At 41.6% G+C, this 3,538-nt stretch overlaps 1 protein-coding gene across 1 annotated transcript; it reads left to right on the top strand.

Moving 5' to 3' along the window:
- The first annotated feature begins 2,319 nt into the window (after positions 1-2,319).
- Positions 2,320-3,243, top strand: LOC117658014 (olfactory receptor 10G6-like). Its single transcript, XM_034406143.3, has one exon. The coding sequence runs from the start codon at positions 2,320-2,322 to the stop codon at positions 3,241-3,243; it is 924 nt and encodes a 307-aa protein (XP_034262034.3).
- The last annotated feature ends 295 nt before the right edge of the window (positions 3,244-3,538 follow it).

Below are 3,538 nucleotides of genomic sequence, written 5' to 3'. Positions count from 1 at the left end.
ATGCTCTTCTAAAGAGAGCCATGCATCCAGGAGGACACCCAGATTGCGAGCCCTCTCTGTGGGGGGCAAAGATTCACCCCCAATAGTCAGCGATGGATATAGCACTGATGATGTTGCCTTGCAGAAACATCTGCAAGAAAATCACTAAGCTAGGAGAGCATCAAGCAACCCTCAGTTCAACCCTCAGTTACAAATATTTTCTTCTATCAGTACACCCTGTAAAAAAAACACCTGAATTTATGCTAGAAAAAGGTGTGATAAAAAAAGATCTGGAGAAAATAGAAAAAATAGGTGAGGAAAACCTAAGCCTAAAGATTCCATCATGTTGAGTTTGTCTTCTGATCTTAGTACATTGGAGTATCATACAACCCAGAAGTTCCCTAAGCTTCTTCCAAGATTTTTTTGACTTTCCATCAAGATTTCTACAATGTCTCCCATCCAAGTTTGAACCAGGTCCAACCCTACTTAGCTTTACCCACTCTTTATAAAATTTAAATGAATCTATATAGAAAACCTCTAATTCTTAATAGAACATAGAATATAGAATTCTTTATTGGCCAAGTGTGATTGGACACACAAGGAATTTGTCTTAGGTGTATATAAGGAGAATAAAATACATTCATCAAGAATAAAAACATATAACACTTAGTGATAGTCAAGGTTACTAATAAGCTATCAAATTGTACTGGGAAACAAATAAAAACAATATAATTGAAAGATACAAGCAACATAGTTATAGTAATAAGTGGGAAGAGATAGATACTAGTAAGGAAGAGAGGAATAATAGTAACACAGTCTTAGTAAATTATTTGACAGTGTTGTGGGAATTGGTTGTTAAGCAGAGTGATGGCATTCAGGAAAAAACTGTTCTTGTGTTTAGTTGTTCTGGTGTACAGTGCCCTATAGCGTCTTTTTGAGGGTAGAAGTTGAAACAATTTATGTCCAGGATGTGAGGGGACTGTAGATATTTTCACGGCCCTCTTTTTGACTCGTGCTGTATACAGATCCTCAATGGAAGGCAGGTTGGTAGCCACTGTTTTTTCTGCAGTTCTAATGATCCTTTGAAGTTTGTGTCCATCTTGTTGGGTTGCAGAGCCAAACCAGACAGTTATGGAGGTGCAGTTGACAGATTCAATAATTCCTCCATAGAACTTAATCAGCAGCTCTTTGGGCAGTTTGAGCTTTCTGAGTTGGCGCAGAAAGAACATTCTTTGTTGTGCTTTTTTGATGATGTTTTTGACATCATCAAAAAGCAACAACAATAATAATAATGAAAAAAAATAAGCAACAGTGGAAAAGACAAATGGGGATAATTTCCCTTTTTCTTTTCTATTCCCTTGAGATTCCCAGCTTTATGAAGTGATGGCAGCAACTTGGGATTTCATCCAAGCATAGCATGGGTGCCCCCTTGAGATCCGATCCTCCCCTCTCCCTTAGCGACAAGCATTTTTCAGATGAGCCTGGATTCCCAATGGATCTATAACAAGGTTGCACAATGTGCATTATTACGAATAAAATATGTGGCACAATTACGTGCCTTTTTTAAAAAAGAGCTTTGAGCAGAGGGACTCCATGTTGAGAAGAGATGCTTGAGAGTGCGACAGTTATAGAGACAACGTGAAGTGACTGGAGAGGTAGAGATGGCTTCAGCATAGAATTACTCTGAGAAAGGAGAACAGTTTGAGAAGCTTATTCATCAGAAACAATATTGAACAAGTATTCCATCTCAGTAATGGCTTGATGGGTCTTCGTGTCCATGATAGTAGCTAGCTACCTCTAAACATGGAAAGGATAGATCTTAACAATCGGTAGGTCAGACACAAATAAAATTCTAGTGCCAACCTGGATAGTATTTGGCTCTCTCCTTCCTAATGTTCTTGGTTGACAGCTCGGTGTCGTAGTTAGGCAAAATACGAAAAAGAGAGACACCATATGGAATCGTTTAACATGGAAGCTCTCTTCCATATAGGTTAAATGCTGCTGGAAGAAGTGGTGGTAGCTGAAGTATAAGATTCATGACTGAAGAATTCTCTTTTTACGGGACTTCCCTGATATCCAGATCAAGTTGTGGAACAAAACCAGGACTTTTAGGTCGAATGAGCCTTAAGATGAAGTGGATCTGTTCAGACCTGCGAATGAAGCTTGCTTCTTTGAGGAACCAAGATTAAGAAATCTTTCAGAAATCATGTCATTTCCCCATCTTACACCATCCCCACAGAAAGGTTAGTGCTCTTCAAAAGACACCCCCCTCCCCCGTAGTTGTTAAGGCTGTCTAAATTGTGTGCATTACAGAGCTCAACGTCGCCTACGTTGCCTGAAATGGTGTGCGAAAACCAAACAACCCTGATGCATTTTGTCCTCTTGGCGTTCCCGTACCCACCCGTATTGCATGTCCCGTTGTTATTCTTTTTCGTGTGCATCTACCTGTTGACTCTTCTTAGTAACTTGCTGGTCTTCTTGGCCACGATCCACGAACCTCAGCTACATAAGCCAATGTACTGGTTCCTTTGCCACTTAGCCATTGTGGATATTGCCACCTCCACCATTGTGGTACCCAAGATGATCGCTTCCTTTCTGGACGGCAACAAAGGCATCTCATTTGCAGGCTGTGTAACTCAGCTCTTCTCCTACCATTTCGTGGGCTGCACAGAATGCTTCCTTTACACCGTGATGGCCTACGACCGCTTCTTGGCCATCTGCTGGCCGCTTCACTACAGTATCCTCATGAACCGCAAAATCTGCCTTTGGCTTTGTATGGGCACCTGGTTTGGTGGGTGCTTGCATTCAATCATAGAGACAACCCTGACTTTTCAGTTGCCTTATGGACCACGGAACGAGGTGAGCTACATCTTTTGTGACATCCCAGCCATGCTGAAGCTGGCGTGCGTGGACACCTCCTTCAATCAGATGTTCACCTTGATTGACATTGGTCTGGTGGCCATGAGTTGTCTTCTGCTTATTCTGGTGTCCTATGTCTACATCGTCTTTGCTATCCTGAGGATTCGCAATACTGACGGCCAACGGCATGCCTTCTCCACCTGCACGGCTCATGTAATCTTGGTGATAACCTTTTATACGCCTCTCGGTTTCACATTCCTGAGGCCAGGAGCAGAAGTTCACCTCGGAGGGGCGGTTGCTATATTCTATACCGCGGTGACTCCTTTCCTGAATCCGGTTATATATACGCTCCGAAACAAGGAGATGAAAAATGCCATCTTGAAATTAAAAGGCAGGAAATCTTAATTCTTTGATAACCTGGATGACCAACTTTCTGAGTCAGCTTTTTCTTGCACCAGAAGGAGAGATGCTATCTCAAAGTCTTATTTCTGCACCTCAACTCAGTCTTGCCCCCCCTTTTTTACTCCTTTCTTCCCAGAACTGTTTCCTCCAGAGATTGGATCACACTGGACAAACCACATAGCCTATGTACTTAAGTATTTGTGTATCCTTTCAAATTTTCAATATTTCTGCAAACATATGACATGATCTGTTTTCCACATAAGTCCTAGATAAAGCAAACACAGTTAATCAACAATCG

Source organism: Pantherophis guttatus, chromosome 4 (assembly GCF_059756535.1).
Source record: "Pantherophis guttatus breed Tessera chromosome 4, ASM5975653v1, whole genome shotgun sequence".
NCBI classification, from domain to species: Eukaryota; Metazoa; Chordata; class Lepidosauria; order Squamata; family Colubridae; genus Pantherophis; species Pantherophis guttatus.
The sequence above is the reverse complement of the archived record's forward strand: the minus strand, read 5'-3'. Positions and strand labels throughout refer to the sequence as shown.